At 38.7% G+C, this 20,522-nt stretch overlaps 1 protein-coding gene across 11 annotated transcripts in view; it reads left to right on the forward strand.

The window, feature by feature from the left end:
- Window positions 1-17,794, forward strand: part of pip5k1ba (phosphatidylinositol-4-phosphate 5-kinase, type I, beta a) — a 157,555-nt gene extending 139,761 nt beyond the window's left edge. For 10 of the 11 annotated variants that reach the window (XM_073048497.1, XM_073048488.1, XM_073048486.1 and 7 more), the window contains 2 exons: window positions 5,933-6,050; window positions 16,509-17,794. In XM_073048497.1, the coding sequence (XP_072904598.1) occupies window positions 5,933-6,050; window positions 16,509-16,520 (130 nt within the window). In that variant the 3' untranslated portion in view covers window positions 16,521-17,794. The remainder of the gene's footprint in view (window positions 1-5,932; window positions 6,051-16,508) is intronic. The other variant, XM_073048496.1, reaches the window with a different exon arrangement.
- The last annotated feature ends 2,728 nt before the right edge of the window (window positions 17,795-20,522 follow it).

Consider the following 20,522-nt stretch of genomic DNA (forward strand, 5'->3'; position numbering starts at 1 on the left):
TATGTTGCGTATACTTCTTTACTGAACAACATTCCAATATCTCCTAACGACTGGTAAAAAATATATATACTGCAGCCTACCAGGAAAAGTTATTGATCGCCTTTAACTTAAAAGCAGCGTTTTCGCTCCGCCGCTCGCCCCCCTCCTTCCCGTTTATCGCAAACCGGTATCCCACAAGACGCGGCGAAACCGGGTGTGACGTCATAGCATCCCGCGATGTAGTACAGAAAACAAATATAGTTAAAACAGTTCTAACTTTAACTAACAAATGAATTACTAAGCGAAAATATTATAAACTAAATAACTGCCATAAAGGCAGCACAATGCTTTTCTTCGAGTGTTTTCCGTGTTGATGAGGGTGAGTACAAATGACTGATTTACAATAATTTAATTGTGAAAGTGCGCTTGATTTATCGTACAATTTCATTGGACCTCTGTGAACTACTCATCAATTTTATTGGTCTACTGTTACGAGGCAAAATGTTTTTGGCGGCATGAAAAAAAAATAATGCATTAGCCGCACCGTATTAAAGGCTGCAGAGTTCAAAGCTGTTCAAAATGTGGGAAAAAAGTAGCGGCTTAAAATCCGGAATCTACGGTAGTTCTGAATTTTATTTAAATAAATAATTTGTTACTCAGTCAAATGGTAGTTTACCTTTGTTATACCTTTACAACTATTTCCACGAAACTTCAGCTAATTGAGATAGCCACTTAGTTGGGCTTAAATGTATTGGCCCCAAAGGGGTCCAATTAACCGGAATCTGCGGCATACGGATTTTTCTTCATAATGATTTTGTTAGAATCCTGGAGCTGTCTGCATGACAGCAACATGGGAATACTTTCCCAAGGGATAGTGAATTATGACAGCTGGGAAGTAGCACTATTCAAGAAGGTGGCTCATTGGCACCTTCTGAAAGGCATTGAGGATGGAAAATAAGTAATGGCTTTGCTGGTACCCTCAAGTGTGTATGGAGAAAAGAATATTGATTATGACGGGACTCATTCCTATTGGACATACTTGAGGACCAGTTGTAATATTTTGTTCCATTCTCATTTTGTGAGGTATAAAGTTTTCTGGAACCTTAAGATGAAGTTTACAGCCCAGCTGCCTGAAGAATTGGTTTCTGAGAATTCAAAATAGTCTTCAGGAATCGGTCTTTCTCATGAACACCAGAATGATTCTTAACTTAATAGAACAGTCATTTTAAATTAACCCAACGAGGGACTGTAATTGCTAAAATGGTGTAATATCCTGTTATTAACCTTTGTGCCAAAGCTACTGCAGAATGTTTACATCTTTTAAAGTGGTTCATCTAATATTCCTACACCCAACACTAACTTTTTGAGAGATTTATTATCAGGTACATATTTTTTTTATTTAATCCACATCCATGCACTTTCCCTCTCCTAATTTAGTTTTTGGATTAAAGTAATTCAGTTCCCGTTTTGCGGAGCTCGTTCCCTGTTGTTCCGTTCACTCGTGACTTACGATTACACATCAAAGTTGGCATTGGTTTGGTGCTCTGATACCAAACAGAAATTCCTGATGCTCTGTTGCTGAAGGCAGCTGGTGCTATGATACAAAGGATCATCTGTTGGGCTTCTACTTAGAATAATTAAGTGTTGAGTTTGCAGACATGCCCATTCAACTATAAGATAAAGACGACCAGTCTAGAACAACGTCTTCTGTGCCACCTCATATGAAGAGCTATTCACAGTATTTCAGAACAAAAAAGGGCTTCCTGAAATGGGGAAAGTGATGTGGTTTTAGACTTGTGTGGGGTTTGAATTATTCTGCAGATTGAAAGAAGGATTATGTATTGTGTTACCCATACAAGAGTAGAAGGAAGCATTCATTAAAATAAAAAAAAAAGTTGCCAGTCAGGTATGGTTATCTTAAAGCTTATGGACTCAGTGGTGAAGGGATCCACCAGATTTAATTGCAGCAGCCGCTCGTGACACACCTTCTAAAACATAATCTTGTATCCAACATAGCCAATAATTGAAATGTGTGGAGCCAGAAATACCGGTTTTTAAAAAAATTAAATAACCTATCCAGTATACCCAAAGTCCATATATAATGATCAGAAATTCTCAGTTGACATTGTTGTGGCAAGATCAAAAGAGATCCGTAAGTAATTTCAGTCCCAGTAATTTGTTGGTTAGGATTATTTAGTTTGAAAGATTTGTTATTGCTTGATAAGCCACTGAAGTTTAAATTTTAAGGTATTTTTACACTGTTACATACACTGTTAAATTCTACGTACCCTACATACACTGTTAAATTCTAACAGAGAGCATATGTTAAGGAATATTTACCTTGATGGCAGTTCGCTAATTGAGTTGCTTAATAGGCCTTTTACTGAACCTTCCTGGTGCACCTCATTCAGACACAACTGTAACTGTAGAAAACATTGGAAATGCTCAAGATCAGGTCACATTTGTGCAAAGAGAAAAAGATTTTTAAGGTTGAGGATTCTCCAACAGTACTAGGAAAGTCAGGGAAAAGAATAAATTTGTTCTTAAGTTGCAAGAGAGTGAGGAATGAATGACAAGGACAAAGGGAATATCTCTAGTAGGGTGACCAAAGTTTCCTAACCTCAATCCTTGTCCTCGTCTTGACATCTGTTTGGAGCTTAAATTCATCAGGGCTGATTCTGGATTTGGGCTGTGCTGTTTACAGAGATGCCAGGTTGTTAGATTAACTGGAGAGAGAAAACAGACAAAGGAATGTGTAAAATGTGCGAAATGTAGGTCAGAGCTATTACTGACACTTTGGAGAGAAAAGAAAAATACTGGAGTTACAGACAAAATGCTGGAGGGGCTAAGCAGATCAGAAAGTGTCTATGGAGCTGATGTTTCAGGACAAAGCCCTTCATCAGGAAATAGCTAGCAGATCTGGCAGAGTCGGTGAAGAGAGAAAAACTGAGTTACTACTATAATTGAATAACCTTTATGCAGGGCTGGCTAATTCTGATAAAAACAAAAAGAAGAAGTCATGTGAAATTGTTCAATTTGGTATTAAGTGACAAAGGTCTTAAAGAGCCAGGAAGGAAGATGAGATGTCGTTCTTCAAGCTTAAGCTTCTGGTTTAATATAATGCTGGTGAAACACAGCAACGTCTTACTGACAGCAAACAGAACTATGAACTACTTTATTGAACACACTTTTTCTGTGAAACAATCAGTGCAATCAATAACCTGTAACTTCCCTTCGGTGTTGGACATTTGAACTGCCTGTACAAACGACCTGGCATTTTTGCAGTGGGAACAGAAGCCTTGAAGGTGCAGGATAGTTGTGGCATGGTGTGTGTACAGGCCGGAAATGAGGTGGTGGGGCTGAGGCCAAGCAGCAAGGAACGCGCCAGTGTTTGGCCGTTGCGGGAGTGGGCCCAAAGCCAATCTGAAGTGGCAGATAAGAAGCAAGGCAGAGTTGAGGTGGCAGGGCCTGGGCCTGGAGTTGTGAGCGAAGAATAAGGCCGTATTTGACTAGTTTAAGCACTGGATCAGATTGGAAAGGTCAGGATTTCAGCCCCATGGTGAGGGACAGACCAGTGTTCTGCTCGCTGCTCAGAGGTTTATTCATTTCTGTGCTGACCTGAAGCTCTGGCTTGCAACTAACATGGTTGTGAACTCACTTTTGTGAACTTTAGTTCTGAATGTTATTTGGTTGCTTCTGAATACTTGCACAATGTGCTTTTTTTTTGCACGTTGACAGTCTTTATTAATAGGTTCTTTTGGGTTTCTTTGTTTTAGTGACTACCTGTAAGGAGACTAATCTCAAGGTTATATATGGCATACATACTTTTTACTTTGAACTTTATGGTAGTCCTCACTGGAACAGTGCAGGATGCTCCACGCAGGCAGGTCAGAAACTGGGTAGGGTGGCGGGCAACTGGAAGTTCACCTATGCAGAGCACCTCAGCCAGTCTATAGGTGTCATCCTGAGTTCTAGTTTACTGTCACTTTAAATCTCTCTCCTATCCGACGTTAGACTCCTGCAGTTTGTGTAGCTCAACACAAGCTTAAAGGAAAACACCTAGTCTTCCAACTGGATACATTGGAGCCTTCAGGACACAGTATTGAATTGAACAATTTTCTCTAAATGGCTTTTTCTGATTGATTAGTTCTGGTGCAAGGTTATCCATCTGTCACATTAAGTGAGTTTTTTTTCTCTTTCCACAGACACTGCCTGATGTATTTGACGTTTTCACCATTCTTTCGGTTTTAGCAATGACCTGCATTTGACAGCTTGAACATGGCCCTCTTTCTACCTGACTTCATTAATCTGTCAACCAGAAAGCTCCATAAACAATGTAGACCCTGCAACCACCCTCTTAGAGATATTTCCTTTCTCCCATCCCTCCCTCTCCTAGCCTACAACAAGCTTTCCCAGTTCTGGGAAAATGCCTTTGACCTGAAACATTAACTTTTTTTTCCCATAGCTTGCATAGGGTCAGTGCTCCAGGTCAAAGACCCTTGGCTAACTTCTTCTTTTCCTTCATGCAGCCTGACGTGCTGAATGTTTCCAGTATTTTTATTTTATGTTTCTAGCATCTGCAGTCTTCAATATCTGAAACTAAGTTCATACATTCCAGGTATTAGCCCAATTTAGCTGTGTCTGGTATTGTAGTACACAGTCGCTTGTCCATCTTGATTTAATGCTTTTGAATTCTTAGATTGTTCTGATCACTGTAGTAATTTTCAATGCAGGAGGTACTGACTTTAGCAACCATGTCCATAAATAATAACGTTATTGAGACCAACCTTGGTTCCATCCTTTGTAGATATTTACATGTTGTATGTTAATCTGGGAAATAATTTTAAAACAGTATGATTTTTTTTACCTTCAGTACCCTATCAAGAGTGAATTAGCCATTTGAGAAGTATTTTTTGTTCTTAGACACATCCAGTTCCGTAGGTGAATTTTTTTACATTTTCCTGTAATCACCCAACCTTAAAATCCATGTTCCATTACAAAGGTTAAAGGAATAATTCCTTCCTACTCACTCCCACTTTATTTCACACACCTCAGCTAAATCCCCCTGCTCTGCCTCTTCTGTTCCAAAGAAAGCAATCTTAGCCTTTTCTAACCACTGCAGGGAGAAAATATTTAACCTCCTTAAAATGATGTTGGGTTAAGTTAAACTTCCATCTTTCTCTGAAAAATCTTTGGAAGATGTTCAAAGACTTTGCAATTTCAGATACATTGTTTATTTCCACCTACCTATAAGCACACATTGATGTTCACACTATCCAAGGCTATTAAGCTGTGTAGCAACCTTGTTTGTAATATCGGATGCCAAACTTGCAGTCTCTCAAAGAGCAAACACGAGGAATTCTGCAGATGCTGGAAATTCAAACAACACACACAAAATGCTGGTGGAACAGTGAAGGGAAAGGATCATGGGACAGGAGGCTTTGGGAGAAAGAAAGGGGGAGGGGGGAAGCACCAGAGGGAAATGGAGAACAGGCAAACAGCTAAATATGTCAGGGATGGGGTGAGAAGGGGAGGAGGGGCATTAACAGAAGTTAGAGAAGTCAATGTTCATGCCATCAGGTTGGAGGCTACCCAGCCGGTATATAAGTCGTTTGGAGCCTTTCTTTCTCCCGAGGCCTCCCGTCCCATGATCCTTTCCCTTCTCCAACTCTGTATCCCTTTTGCCAATCACCTTTCCAGCTCTTAGCTTCATCCCACCCCCTCCGGTCTTCTCCTATCATTTCGCATTTCCCCCTCTCCCCACTACTTTCAAATCTCTTACTATCTTTCCTTTCAGTTAGTCCTGACAAAGGGTCTCGGCCCGAAACATCAACAGTGCTTCTCCTTATAGATGCTGCCTGGCCTGCTGTGTTCCACCAGCATTTTGTGTGTGTTGTTTTAGTCTCTCAAAGATCTTGACAAACCTCTATTTTTAATTTTAATGTAATTTCAGAGAAGGAAATCCAACTAGCTCCACTGTGACTTTGGAAGACAGTGCAATCTGCTTAACATTGGAGAAAAGTACACTTGAAATAGAAAATGATGACGATTCTGAATTTGACGTTCATTTGGTAAGTGCAAATGCATGGGAATAGACCGTTCCATAAGAGGATGTTTTTATTTCCTTTATTGTAGCACGTACCTTATTATAAATGCAAGATTGAATCACAAATACCACATAGCCACAATATCAATTATTAATGATTTTTCTTCCGTAGTTTAATACTGATAAATGTCTTGTTTACAAGTCTCCATTTCAATGAGTTTATCATGTGGTCAGATGACATTAAGGAATAAAATATCAATTTGGGTAAATGGCTTAAGGATAGATTTGAAGTTATTTTCTTTATTTGTATGGCTATCTTAATTATGAAATGTGAACTGAAAGATTAATGGTTCAATTTGAGAAGTATTTTTTGTTCAGAGTGTTTTATTTCACTGACAATTTACCCATTTTGGATTTGTTCCAATGTGGGCACTTAGCAACACTTTCTGCTTCAATACATCCTGACCCAATTTACCAAGCAGGTGGTAAATTAGAATAAATGCTTTGAAAATACTGGAACACTAATGAATTGTTTGGCTTAATTAGACTCCTGTGAGCAAGTAGATTAAACAAGTTATATGTACAGTGACAAGATTATTATTAGGACCAGTGAGAGGTAAAAGAAAATTACTTACGATTAAGCACAATTCTAAGTTTTCAAACTTCTACAAACTATTCCTGAGTAAAAATAAAATTAGTTTATAATCATTCAAAGTTGATTTTGAAGTTGTACAATTATCAGATTTCTGTTTCGAAAGCTCCTTAATTTAAAGCTCCTTGATTTCTACTATGCATTGCCATGTAATTGACAAGCAGCAACATAATTATAGCATGAAATATTGAGCATGCTGCACAAAATTACTACAAAGACTAGGCTGATAAAAGCTGCTTGTATTGCTACAAGAAAAGCGTGAAGAACATAAAAATCTAAGAACAGGAATGGACTATTCAGCCCCTCAGACATACTCCACCATTCAATGGTGATCTATCCAATTTCCTGACTTATACCTATCTCCCTGGTTTCCTTTACTATCATCTCTGTTTTGAACGCAAAGCTTCTACAGCCCTCCTGAAGTAAAGAATTCTGAAGATTTATTACCTTTAAAGTGAAGAAATCTTTCCTCACCTTAAGGCTGCAGCTCCTAAGTCCACACTCCTTGGGCCAGGAAACTGTCCTTCCCGCATTTGCCCCAACGAGCCCCTAAGAATTTTATGTGAATGATTTAAATATGCAGTTTACCATCTCCTTTCTGCCTGTGAATTCTATAGTGTTCTCTTTGTTCGGAATGAATGGACAGGAGATGGTAAGGACGTTTTCAGTAACAGTACTTTGAGGTTCATCAAGACGCACAGACAGGAAGGAAGCTTCTCTTAGTGGTTTACTATCCAGATAGCGAAAGGAGATCCAACTGAAAGAGTCCGTCGTTCTAATGTGGGGGGGGGCGGGGGGGGGGAGAATGAGCAGGGTACAGTGTGAACAGTCATCCCTCTGTAAAGTTGCACCTTTGATATTGTCCCTATGGAGTCCCTTAATGCATGGCAAAAGCAGAGTGGCTTACATTCAATATTTTCAGTTTTGTTGTTTCCTAAAAAGGAAAATAACTTAAGTACTCACTAACCCTTTTCTTTTACACATGACAAATCTCTGCCATTGAGAGGATGAACATTCAAAATATGTACATTGTTGCCTATTGCTTCCTTTGAAGCTTCAGGGGAAACAAACACTTTAATGAGCTGGATCGCAGTCAACACAAACTGAGCCTTGTGGCCACCCTTACACGCGCCCCATAGTCTCACTTCCTTTGTACAGCCAGTACCTGCTCAAGTAGCCAACTGGTGTGTAGTGGCATCTGCTGTGGACTTTGAGGCGAGTGACCCAGTGCTCGAATCTGGACGGCTCCTTGCACGCTTTCCGTCCATGCTACATTGAGTGTCAAGCTAGCAACTCGGCTCAATAAAAAAAACAAATGTAAAGAAGCGGCAAGGTTGCCACCCTTGTGTTACAAGCACAACAATATCTGCTCAAGTGGCTGCTTCAGTTGTGGCGGAAAGATCCCACTGACAAAATGCCTTGACAATTTGCACTGTCAAAGGACGTTTCATAATTACAAAATTCCCTTTGTTTACCAGAGATACTCACTTTCAGTGAAAGAAAAACATTTTAAACAAGAATATTTTAATTTATTAATTAAAAAAGTCACCATTGATGTTTTAAATAGTCATTTAGCATTTTAAAAAAGGTTGTAAATTCCTTTCAAACGAATGGAATTAAATTGATGCTTCAGGCACAGTTGGTCCAATGCTGAGGGAGTGGAGACAAAGTACATCGGACACTCTCGGCTGAGTAATTGAGTCCCAGCAGACCAGATATCAGACATGCCAGGATCACAATTCGCTAGCTGGTATTATTCTAAAGACCTTCCATTTAGTCATTGGCCACCTCTGTATTTTGAGCATGAACTAATTATATACAGCATCTGTATGGAGCAAAAAAATCCAGTGCCTAAATTGCACTCTCTTGTAATTTTTTCCTCTCTATGGAGTTAAATTGGCTTTTAACTTGGGCAAGAATTCAACTAAGTATTCTATTTTTGTAACCTCCCAAACTCACAGCCATTACCCCTATGAAGGCACAATGACATGGAGTAGCTTTAATGTATTCACCTGTAATTTCAAATGGATTACAAAACCGAGATTTATGATTCTGAGACAAGGACAGAAGTTTTAAAAATTGTTCTCTTTTGCGCAAGTAGGGACACTTGAGACCTGAAATTTTGCCCACTGCAGTAAAATCACTAACATATCCTTTGGTAATGCAATCATTACTTTTTATTCACATCTTATTCTTTTTATCCATGGTAAGACTATGTCATTGTCTCAATTTTTAAAAAAGACTTGACTGCTACAAGTGGTCTATCTGGGTAAGCCAGTAATTGATGAAAGAACTAAAGCCAAGTACTCACAATGACTGTATGTGCCCACAGGAATGAATGGTGTCTGATCAGGTATAGAAACTTTCCTGCTGTTTCTTTGGGGTGGTCTCTATTCCATGGGGAAATGGGTAGGTCTTAAAGAAAACAGTAGTTGTGACTTTCCATTTAACCATCTAAATGACTGTCTAAAATAGTACAAATTGTGCCAAATGCTCACTAGGTTAGGTGTGATGATACCTCCATTTCGTTTTATATTGCCATTGCCTCCAAATTATAAAGTTATTCATTGGATGCAAGGCAGTTTGAAACACAGACTGGGGAGAAAAGCAATAGGAATGCATATGATTTTATAAACATGAGAAAGTCTGCAGATGCTGGAAATCCAAAGCAACTTGCAAAATGCTATAGGAACTCGGCAGGCATGGAAAGTCCTGAAGAAGGGTCTCTGCCTGAAACATCAACTGTTTATTCTTTTTCATAGATTCTGCCTGATCTACTGAGTTCCTCCAACATTTTGTATGTATTGCATATCATTTTATTAAATATAAGCTGTCCCCACTCAACAACCCCCATCTCTCCAATCAGATTCTGCAGAAATCTACTGGACATGTGAATGCAGAAACCAGCCTTCAGTGAGTGTGTAAACAATCAATTCCACATAAAGGTTAGCATTCAAATGTGCAAACTTGGCACTGACTGCCCTCCCCATCTCAAACAGTTTTCCCCTAGCTAATAATGACCTTAAGATATGTTTTCATTTGGACATTGTTTATGGAGGTAATTTGGAAGCTTACATGCAATGCCAAGGTCATTGCCTTATCGAGTCTTTAGTATTTGTGTTTGTCCACGTGAACTGTCTGTAGAAAGATAAAAGAAACTGTTAATATTCAGGTTTTAAGTTACTCCCCTAAATAGTAATGTTTGAACACCAACACTTAAGCACTTCTTCTAGAAGCATCCTACTCTTCTAGTTACTGTACTGGGAGCAAGAAAATAACTTGTACAGAAATTAAAAAAGAGTGCTGGAAATATTCCACAGAATGGACAGCACCTTTGGAGAGAGAAACAGAATTGAAGTTTCCAGCCAGTGTCCTGTCCTCCAGTTTTGACCTAATAATCGGTTTTATGTGAACTTAGTAAAGGGATTAATATTAGACAAGAAACATGAGGACAAGTCCACTGCGCCATTAAAGCTAGAGCTATGGGACCTGAGGTCTTTCTGTGTCCACCTGAGAAGACAGGCAGAGCCTCTGTTTAATATTTCACCTGAAAGATGGCACCAATGACAATGCAGCACTCCCTCAATGTAGTAGTGGAATGACAGCCTAGGTTATCTGCACAAGTCTAAGTAGATCTCAAACCAACAATCTTTTGTTTTCCTCTTTACTATTTATTTGCTTTCTGACAGGGAGTGTGGGTGGGTGTTGATAAATCAAATTAGGTTTGTGGTTTTATTGTGGGTGTTTAAAGAGAATGAAGCAGATCAAAATTACGGTCACAACAATATCAGTATCATCAAAATGATCTTTGTGCAATTAACCTATTGTAAGAACGTGAGATGCTCTGAAAAGCCACAAGCACCTGAAACGATCACTTCCTGTGAAAAGTTAAAACCAAACAAAGAATCACGATGGTGTGAATATCCAAAGAGGAATTGTTAAATATTGCACCTTCCATTTAACAGCCCAACAAGTTAGAACATAGCACAATACAACACAGAGATACACCTTTCAGCCCACAATGTTTGACTGAATCAAATGCTCAAGTAAACTAATCTCTGTTCTACACAGTATCCATTCAAACTGCTTCCATTTCCTGCACATAAACCTAAAATGGCTGACTCTTGCACAACTAGGACCACGTTATCCAATAAAGTCAAGTTTATTGTCATAAGCATAAGTATTTATATACATAGTTGCGATGAGAAAATTTACTTAACAGCACCATCACAGGCCCGTGGCATCATACAAGCAGCATTCACAAGAAAAACATGCATTAAAATAAATTGAACACATTTTTTGCAAGAAGGAATACAAGTAGAACAAAAAATTGTCAATTTTAGTGTAAGTGATCAAAGTATAAAGTGTTGCTAAACTGCAGTGATTAGGATTGTGATGATTGGTCAAGAACAGAATAGTTGAAGGGGAATAGCTTTTCTTGAACCTGGTGGTGTGGGACTCCAGTTTGAGTTGGTTTTTCATTCAAAGGTGTGAAAACAATACTGAAAAATATACCCGGACAGCCAGTGAACCTAATCTAAGTGTCTCCAGCACGTGCAATCCTATGCTACCAGTGTAAAGAAAATGCGACTTCTCTTCCAACTGTATCTTGCTACACATTTTTTTGGGTCAGCTCCAGGAGAGGACTGCCACCTGCTGGGAAAAGGGATATGGCAAAGTCATTGGATCATCAGATCAGTTTAGACAAAATATGCAAGGCTCCATAAAGGTTGTGTTATGCATTCTGCACAGAGGGAAACTAAGCTTAAGAGCTTAAGACTAGGTAACCTTGTTTATGAGAAATTACCTTGTTAGAATTATTTGACCTAATGATTTGACGTGGAACAGGAAAAACAGAAATTTGACTGCATACTCCAATCATGTGAATGCAAAACATTTGACCTACATCAGACTGCTGTTTATTGATTATAGCTCAGCGTTCAACACCATCACACCCTCAGTACTAATCAACAAGTTCCAAAACCTGGGCCACTGCAACTACCTTACCGGGAGACCACAGTCAGTGCAGGTCAGAAATAACATCTCCTCCTGACTGACAGTCAACACTGGCTCACCTCAAGGATACGTGCAGAGCCCATTGCTCTCCTCTTTCTCTCTACACCCGTGGTTGTGTGATTAGGCACAGCTTAAACAGCAGCTATAAATTTGTTGACAGAATTTCAGATGGTAACAAGGAGGCATGCAGGAGTGATATCGATCAGCTAGTTGAGTGGTGTCACAACCATAACTTTGCACTCGCTGTCAGTAAGACCAAGAACTTGATTGAGGACTTCAGGAAGGGGAAATCAAGGGAATACGCACCAGATCTCATTGAGGGATTAGCAGTGGAAAGAGTGAGAGGTTTCAAGTTCATGGGTGTGAACATTTCTGAAAATCTATTCTGGACCCAAAATGTTGATGTAATTTGATGCAGCAATTTTTCATTAGGAATTTGAGGAGACTTGGGATGTCAGCAAAGACGCTTTCAAATTTCTTCAGATGTACTGTAGAAAGCCTTCTAACTAGTTGCATCACTATCTGGTATGGAGGGGCCACAGCGAAGGATCAAAAAAAGCTACAGAAAGTGCTAAACTCAGCCAGCTTCAACATGGACACTAGCCTCCTCAGCATAGCACTTGTCATTAAGGACCCCCCCCCCCCCCCCCAACCAGGAAGGCTGTACAACCGGTAGTCAAAGCTACCCAATGCATCTCAGGCATCAGCCTGCTCGCCATCAAGAACATAAGAGTATACTGTATACAGAAAGATGCTGGAAAAAGGCTAGTAACATCATGAAGGATCCCAGCCACCCTGCTCCTGGACTGTCCCACTCCATCAGGATGGAGCATCCATACCAGGACCATCAGACTCAAGAATGGCTACTTTCCCCAAACAGTAAAGCTGATCAACACCTCCATTCACTAACCAACCCTTTTACACCTCCAGTCACCACTACCTTATCATTTCCCGTCAGTCACCTTATGAACAGACACTCCTGTGCCAAACATCACTTTATAGACAACAATCAATTTATGTATTTATATATAAATACACACAATATGTTAATGTTATTGTTATTGTGTACTTTATCTTATTGCATTTTGTTTTGTGCTGCATTGGATCCAGACTAATGATTTTTTCATTCTCCTTTACACTTTTTTTTTACTGAGAATGACATTAAACAATCTTGAAAATTTGATTTGAATTGAACCATAAAGGAAGGAGGAACAGGAGTCTGAAGTCACACACTCAATGCTTTAGGAACAGCTTCTTCTCCGCCATCAGATTTCTGAATAGACAATGAACTCATGTACACTACCTCACTTTTTTTCTTTTGCTCTCTTTTTGCACTACTTATCTATTATGATTCTGACCAACCTTACTTCAGATTGATGTGCTCCAGAATGCACTGAAGGACAAGAAAGAATTTTACACAATAGGTGGTGCAAAAAAAATCAATTTCCATGTTGTTAAATACTCCAAATGAAATCAGTCACCTTTGAATGCTGGTCATTATTTCATTTAGCAGAAATATGAAATGATGACCAAAGTAAGAAAAGTTTGTCCTTGGGTCAGATTGTGAATTTTGGTTCAACTTCATTGTGACTACAAAAAATTTGTTCAGGAACAAGTGACATGGAGGGGCAGGGGTAGGGGTTGCAAGCGTGACCCCACTGTTTCAGAAATGAGAGAGGGGGGCTTATCAATCTGTTAGCTTAACATCACGCTTGATGGTTAATGCAAACCTGGTGGGATGAATGTCTTGCTTTTGTGTTTTGTGGCTCGAGACATGTGGAATATTTTTAAACATCTGGTGTATCAGATCTGAATTGACATTGTTTATTTTTGTCATGTACTGAGATACAGTGAAAAGCTTGTCTTGCGTACTGTTCATACAGATCAATTCTTTACAGAGTTCATCAAGGTAGTAGAAGGTAAAACAATAACAGCATTCAGAATAAAGTCCAGCAGCTACAGAGAAAGTGCTGTCAGTTAGACAGTAAAGTGCAAGATCATAATAATTTTGTGAGGTCACAAATCCATCACATTGTTCTTAAAAGAGCAAGGTAGAAGCTGTCCTTGAGCTTCTTGGGATATTCTTTCATACTTTTGTATCTTCTGCCCAATGGAGGAGGGGAGAAGAGAGGATGTTTGAGGTGGGTAGGCTCTTTGATTATGCAGGCTGCTAACTGAAGCACCAAGAAGTAGAGGCAGAGTCCATGGAGGGAAAGCAGGCTTGTGTGATGGGCTGAGCTGTATCCACAACTCTGCTGTTATGGGCAGAACAGTTAGCGTTCCAAACAATGATGCATCCAGATGGGATGCTTTCTATGGTGTCTGGGCTAAAAATTAATAAAGCTCAACAGGGAAATGCCAAATTTCTTTTGCCTCCAAGAAAATAGAGTTAGTAAATGATGTCTCCGTGGTTAGGCCAGGACAGGTCATTGGTCTCCTTGTCTAAGAAATGGCATATTTCCCATAGTGGGTGTCCAACAGAGGTTCACTAGACTGGTACAGGGTTAGTTGTGTGAGGAGAGACTGAATGGAGTAGGCCTGCATTCTCTAGAGTTCAATTTTAAGAATGTCATAGGCTGGATGCAAGGAGGATCTTTTCATAGGCTGAGGAATCTAGAACCAAAAATTGGATTATCTAAATAAAGGAAAGTTTGTTAAAGAAAACAAGTTAAAATTTCTTGCACAGAATGGTGAATCTTTGGAATTCTGTTTTCCAGATTATTGTAGAGGGTATTAGTTAAGCAAGCATTTATTTCCCATTCAAGTTTCCTCTAAACCAGGGGTCCCCAACCTGGGGTCCACATACCCTTTGGTTAATGGTAGGAGTCCATGGTGTAAAATAAAAGGATGGGAACTCCTGCTCTATACTGAGGGCAATTGATTGGACAGATTATTGAGGTAAGGATGGCAGATTTCTGTCCCTACATGACAACTGAACCAGGTGGATTTTATGACAGTCTGGTAATTCTGCAGTAGCCATTTTTAATACTACTAGCCTTCCAGATTTACTTAACTGTTGCAGAAGGATTTGAACTTGTTTCTCAAGAACATTGGATGAGGCTTTGGGATTGCCAGTCGAGTGATTTAATAACTACTAACATATCATGTCAGATCACAATTATGGCTTCACACCGGAAATACCAGCTTCTGTTACTTTGTTTTCCATGAACAAGAGCTCCTAAGTGAGAATTGTCATAGCATAGTAATAGCATTATCTTTTAACTAAGATTATATTATCTCAAGTATTTTAAATAAAATGAAATGTTTGTTATACTTTTTTTAAAGTTGTAATATTACTGTTTGTATAAGCATAGTAAATTATTTCTTAACTATGGGGGTGGTGACTTTTAAAATTCTATTATGGTTAATATTCTATTATTTATTGAGTATGCCCACAAGAAAATGATTCTCAGGGTTGTATATGGTGACATATATGTACTTTGATAATAAATTTACTGTGAATTCTGGTTTCCTGCCGCAGTCCAAAGATGTGCAGTACCAGTCAGTGAGTTAATTGGGCATTGTAAATTGTTCTGTGATTAGGCCAGGATTAAGTCAGAGTATTGCTGGGTAGCACGGCTCAAAGGGCTGGACAGGCCTATGCCCACTGCATCTCAATAAATAAACTTTGAACTGATCTGATTCACCCACAATATATGACTTACTGACTCTTAAATCTTCCTGAAGGTAAGGAAGTGAAACTGCAACCTGTGTGGTGTTGCCCTGTAGAAAGCTTTGCTAAGATTATATAGGGCTCTGTTCAGAACATATTTTATGCACTGTGAAGTTCTTCTATTTTAACCCTGAGAGGCTGTTTCCTCTAGTTGGAGAGTCTAGAACTGGGGTACATAGCTCAGGAGAAGTGTCACTCATTTTAGGACTTAGACAAAAAAGTCAAATAGATCAGATAGAAACAGAGTTGTTACTTTGGTTCAAAGAACCTTTAGTAGAAGAAGAAGAAATATTTCCCACAGATGCTGCCTGACTACCGAGTGTTTCCTGCAGTCTATTTTTATTAAAGATTTCCACCATCTCCTATTTATTTTTTAAATTTTCATTGGAAATGCTACATTAGGCTTCCCTTATACAACGTGTTATGTAAATACTGGGACTGAAGTATCAACCCCTGCAATACCCATTTGTCACTCATCTGCCACCTTGAAAAAGACCAATTTCTTCTCATGCCTTGCCTGTCAACCAGTTTTCAACCCATCCCTATATGTTGTCTGCAAAAGTCTGCATATTAACCTGTCATGTGGGACTTTATCAAAGGCTTTCTGAAAATCTAATCAAACAGAAACTCCAAGATTGTGAATTGAAATTCTCTGTCTTGGAGGTCTGTGGATACTGAGTCATTGAAGATTTTTAAAGTGAAATCTATGTTCGGGTACTCAGGGAAATGGAGGATATGGAAATGAGGCAAAAATAGGCAAAGTACAGAATCAGATATGATCTATTGCAATGGGAGAGTGGAGGAAGTGTCTACTTCCTCAACCCAATTCCCTTTCCATGGTGTCTAAAAAAAATTTCAGTCTTAATCTGGAATATCCACATGTCACTGTGGTGCAGAACTATAAAAATATTCAAGACCTGAAGGAAAAATAATTCTCTTCATTTTTTTTTAAATAGTCTGCCCTTATCAAGAGTACATCCCAAGTCATGAGGAACACTTGCCCCATTAATCTCCCAAGACACTTGAATTTCTATATCAAGCCTATATTCCACATATATTGCACTGTAATGTTGACATTTCATGGTTCTGGGAAATTGAAATGAATTATTTTAAAATATTAATTTCTTTTTTAACTTATACAGAACTGCATCTGAAGGTTATTGCAGCATTAGAAATCTTTAATGCAACTGCCTTCCCTAAGAAGATTTTTGTTTTTAACCTAGTAACTCGATGGGATGAACTTGTTGGATGGACAGGCAAAGAATAAACCTAGCCTAAACATTCCTTCACCACCTGGAAAGGAAAGATACTCTCTATGCTCCGGCTAATTGAAGAATTAAAACAGAAGTCTCGTTTATTAAACAGAGGATTGTATAAACTCAGATACGTGCCATGGACCTTGTGAACTGACATTGAACAGGCCAGGATTCAAAAAAGAACATTTCACACTTCAGCACCATGTCTTTGTTGTCTGCTGTACAAATAGCTACTTTATTTTTTTCCTCATTTATGTGATCCCTCTTGATCATATGGGGGGAAGAAAAGAAAGTTCAGCATTTTTACTGGTTCTGAAATTCTACCAGATTTATATTTTGTTACTTTGCTGGTTTTGATTGCATACATTTCAGTATCTGGCAGTTTTAGAAGTAAAAATTTTTCAGATGCCAAAAACACTTGTGCCTGAAGCGTGGGTGTTAACTTTTCTATTTTGTTAAATTTCCTAAGGAGCAATCTTTTAACCAGCCTATGGATAAAATTGTCTACTTTGTACTTGCATTGAATTGCAATGTTTGCACATGACTACATTAACAGATATTCTAGAAACTCTAGTTTCGCTTACCTGTCAGTTTAAACAAAAGTTTACAGAAATGTATACACATCATCTCAATGTATATTTTAAATATGACAAAGAGTCTATTTTAATGAACTCTTTCTGGGAGATCTTAAAGGTCTCTGTAAATAAGTATCTATAAAATTGTAAGAAGTTTGCTTGAGATGCTTCCTGCAATGTAACGTTCACTTAACAAAACTCGTGTACAGGAATAATCTGTCAAATTTATGTTCTTCTGAGTTGTATAATAATTGAATGGCCTGCTGAAATTTATGCTGCATTATGTCTGTAAATTGTATAGGACTTGAGTTTTGCTGCCATTCTGAATCACTGTAAATCTTTTTCCAAGCAATCATGTTCAGATTATTTAAATGTTACATTATTGTTGAGCATCTATTTATTGAAATTAGTCTTTCTGCAGCCATTTTTCTGGTAATCAGAGATTCTTGGCATCCCCTAGCAGATGTGGTTTAGCACTGCATAACCTGGAGTGCAAACTAAAGAGCGGTTTAATTGGCCAATGTTTTGAATCAAATAGAAAGCACTTAGAAAGAGACCACCAGCAGAGAATGAATAAAAAAAATGTTTAACTTGAAACTGAAGCATCACTTCGTTTTTTTAAATTTGCAAACTGCCTGGTATTGTTTTCTCTTAAGAAGCTTGGGTGTCATTTGTGTGTCCTAAGTAATCTTCAGCATTTTACCTAGAAACTACACGTAACTGATCAGCAGGAAGGATTTCATTCTATCAACCTGGCCAAGGAATCTGTTTATTTTTGAATGGCAATATTATTCTGAAATTGAAGCCCTGAATTTGCACTCCTTATTTATGGGTAAAGCAAATCTTTGTACCATATTTGATAACTATCCTAGTATATTGACTGAAGGGAGTGAGACAAAACATAATGGATGTAATGCTTTCCAAGGTTTGGAACAACTTGCATCTTTAAAGAATCCATTGCTTTGTAGCATTAAAGTAAACCAGTACTTGGAAGGAGGTCCAGAAGTGACCAGCTGTGTTTTAAAGCAAAACAGGGAAGAACCATTGAGTTGGACATGAAGGTAAGACTGTGTAAAATTTACTTTTGAGTGATGATGATTAACTACTTATGCCACAGTTGTGTGGTGGTAATGTGCGTGTGAGATAAGTTGTTGATTATTTAGAGTCTGGTTGGGCTGAGGTCTGAAAGGGGATTTGTACCCCAACCTGTCATGTGAACAATAGTTGGTGTTAAATGTATAGAGCATGCACCATACGCACAGTTTACCATGTAAATGCTATTGATAACTCTGACTTGTATGTTTACACTTAGAATATGATTCTGCGTCATAGTGCAACATTACATTCATTATATACACATTGCTTTCTTTTATAGCATAAAAATGGAACTGAAAACAAGCTGTTAAAATACTTGTTTTCTGCACTGCATGCTTATATTAGTTAACTTTGTGTCTTCAAATTCACTAAAGAGAAAAAGATTCTAGCCTAGCAGCCTTGTCAACATAATCTGGACAGAATGAATGGATCTTTTCTACCTGCAATGAAGGACCCTTGGGTGCCCATTTTTGTGCCTTTAAAACATACAGTAAGACCAAATTGTTCTCTTGAAATTGTATACCAATGGACAAATTTTGTATTTATTTCTTTTAACTTTCATTCATTCCTTGTTTTGACTTGGTTCCACTTAAATGTTTTGCCCATACCAATTGGGGAAATAATAGGAATTATATACTCTACAGGGCTCTGAATGGTAGCAAAGAATTGAGCTACTAATTACAACAGGAGATGGAAAAGGCCTATCAAAAGGGCAATATTATAATATATAGGTAGATTGGGAAAATCAGTTTGGTACTGATCCCAAGAGGGAGAATTTGTAGAACGCCTACAAGATGACGTTTTAGAGCAGCTCGTGGTTGAGCCCAATAGGGGTCTGGATTGGGTGTTATGCAATTAACCAGAATTGATTAGAGAGCTTAAGATAAAGGAACCATTGGGTAACAGTGATTATAATATCATAGAATTCACCCTGCAATTTGAGAGGGAGAAGGTAAAATCAGATGTATCAGTATTACAGTGGAGTAAAAGGAATTACAGAGGCATGAGAGAGGAGCTGGCCAAAGTTGATTGGAAGGGGACACTTGCAGGAACGTTAACAGAACAACAGTGGCTGGAATTTCTGAGAGCAATTTGAAAGGCACGGAATAGATACATCGCAAAGAAGAACTAGTATTCTAACAGCAAGATGATGCAACAGTGGCTGACAAGGAAGTCAAAGCCAAGATGAAAGCTAAGAAGAGGGCATATAATGGAGCCAAAATTAATGAGAAGTTAGAGGATTGGAAAGCTTTTAAAAACCAACAGAAGGGAACAAATAAGTCATAAAGAAGGAAAAGATGAAATACAGAAGTAAGCTAGTGAATAATATTAAAGAGGATACTAAAAGTTCCTTCAGATACATAAAGAGTAAAAGAGAGGCAAGAGTAGATATTGGACCACTGGAGAGGTAGTAACGGGGGACAAAGAAATGGCAGACAAACTGAATAAATGTTTTGCTGTGGAAGACGCTGGCCGCAAGAGTGTCAGGGAGCAGAAATGAGTGAAGTTGCCATTCCAAGGGAGCAGGTGCTTGGGAAACTGAAAGGAGATAAATCACTTGGACCAGATGGTCTACACCCCATGTTTCTGAAACAGATGTCTGAAGAGATTGTGGAGGCATTAATAATGATCTTTTAAGAATCAATAGATTCTAGCATGGTTCCAGAGCACTGGAAAATTGCAAATATCACTCCACTCTTTAAGAAGGGAGGGAGGCAGAAGAAAGGAAATTATAGACCAGATAGCCTGACCTCAGTGGTTGGGAAGATATTGCAGATAACTGTTAAGGATCCTGAAGAAGGGTTCTAGTGCAAAAAGTCATCTGTTTATTCATTTTCATACATGCTGCCTGGCATGCAAAGTTCTTCCAGCAGTTTGTGCGTGCTTTGGATTTATAGTATCTGCAGACTTCCCCATGTTTACAAATGCTAAAGAATGTGGTTTTGGAATACTTGAAGGCACATGATAAAGTGGGCTGAAGTCAGCATGGAATCTTGCCTGACTAATCTGTTGGAATTCTTTGAAGAAATAACAAGCAGGATAGACAAAGGAGAATTGGTGGATGTTGTGTATTTGGATTTTCAGGCCTTTGACATGATGTCACATGAGACTGCTTAAAAAGATCCCATGGTGTTACAGGAAAGATACTCGCATGGATATAGCATTGGCTGATTGGCAGGCAAAGCATGGGAATAAAGGGAGCCTTCACAGTTCCACCATGATCTGTGCT

This window comes from Hemitrygon akajei, chromosome 6, assembly GCF_048418815.1.
Source record: "Hemitrygon akajei chromosome 6, sHemAka1.3, whole genome shotgun sequence".
NCBI classification, from domain to species: domain Eukaryota; kingdom Metazoa; phylum Chordata; class Chondrichthyes; order Myliobatiformes; family Dasyatidae; genus Hemitrygon; species Hemitrygon akajei.